General features: G+C 36.1%; 1 protein-coding gene across 1 annotated transcript in view; it reads right to left on the reverse strand.

The window, feature by feature from the left end:
• LOC107758094 (cytosolic Fe-S cluster assembly factor narfl-like) overlaps positions 1-478 on the reverse strand; it is a 5840-nt gene extending 5362 nt beyond the window's left edge. The window contains exons 1-2 of the mRNA XM_016575751.1: positions 439-478; positions 198-316 (exon numbers count right to left, since the gene is read on the reverse strand). Of these exons, the coding sequence (XP_016431237.1) occupies positions 198-316; positions 439-478 (159 nt within the window). The remainder of the gene's footprint in view (positions 1-197; positions 317-438) is intronic.
• Between the last annotated feature and the right edge of the window lie 601 nt (positions 479-1079).

Below are 1079 nucleotides of genomic sequence, written 5' to 3' on the forward strand. Positions count from 1 at the left end.
GGTTTATAATAAGTTTAAATAACAAATAATTTAGCAATATATTTAAACAACTATAAAGCAGTGTCTAATGTGGCCTTCAAAATTCAAATCAAGTCTAAAAATACTTCAAAAAATGTTTTTAATGTGAGACTTTGTGTTTAGCACAAAGCATTGTGGGCCGTTTCTCCCTCTCTGAACAGACGTTTATTGTTTAGTACCTTCTGAGAGGCAAAATAGCCCTTGACCAGAGAACCCATCATCTGCTGCGGCGAGCGGGTCGTGCTGATGTACGGGAGGATGAATTCACCATGAGCCTTCTCAGCATAGCAGATCCAGCCTGAACCAAACACAAAAGATCAAGAACAAATCCATATTGGACCCATAATAAAACACACTGCCGAGAATATGTCAACAAAAGTGCCAGTAAAGGTTACATGCATTTTATATACAGCAGTTTACTTGGGCAGCTCTCTAGGTTTTGAGACACAGCCACTTCCATTACCTTGCAAATAAAGTGGGCCCAAACTTGGGAGCTCTAACTAAATGAACGTCCTTGATAATTAGCATTTACAGTATTTACAAGACTTAACGTTATCAAAAAAACTTGTCAGAAACATGTGTCACTTTTGTAAACTGTATCGTTATCTACACAATGTTACGTGCGTTTAGCTTATGATCAGCTGACCGGTGTCATTTGCCTATCATATAGATATAAAGTAAAAGCACTGAACTGATAATAATGTGTCTGTTTCAAAAGTTACATGCAGAAACATCTATTCAACCTGAGACGGAGTGATAAAATCATCCAGATCCGTGAGCTGAAGCACTCCACTGAAATGCGACGCCATTGTTTTTGCTGCTGCCCGTATTCCTGTCAGTGTTGCCAACTAATTTTCAGGGGAAGTTGCTAAGGGAAGGTCGATTTGTTGCTAAAAGTTGCTAAATGACATTGTGACGTCATTGCAAGATGACATTATTACATAATTATGACGCAAAGTTACATAAAATCTCAGGAAACAAATATTTTATGTGTTAATTTAGATTTGTTCATAAAATAATATAACGTAATATAATATTAAAATATAAATAACTGTATTTTT

This window comes from Sinocyclocheilus rhinocerous, unplaced genomic scaffold (assembly GCF_001515625.1).
Source record: "Sinocyclocheilus rhinocerous isolate Xijiao unplaced genomic scaffold, SAMN03320098_v1.1 scaffold234, whole genome shotgun sequence".
NCBI classification, from domain to species: Eukaryota; Metazoa; Chordata; class Actinopteri; order Cypriniformes; family Cyprinidae; genus Sinocyclocheilus; species Sinocyclocheilus rhinocerous.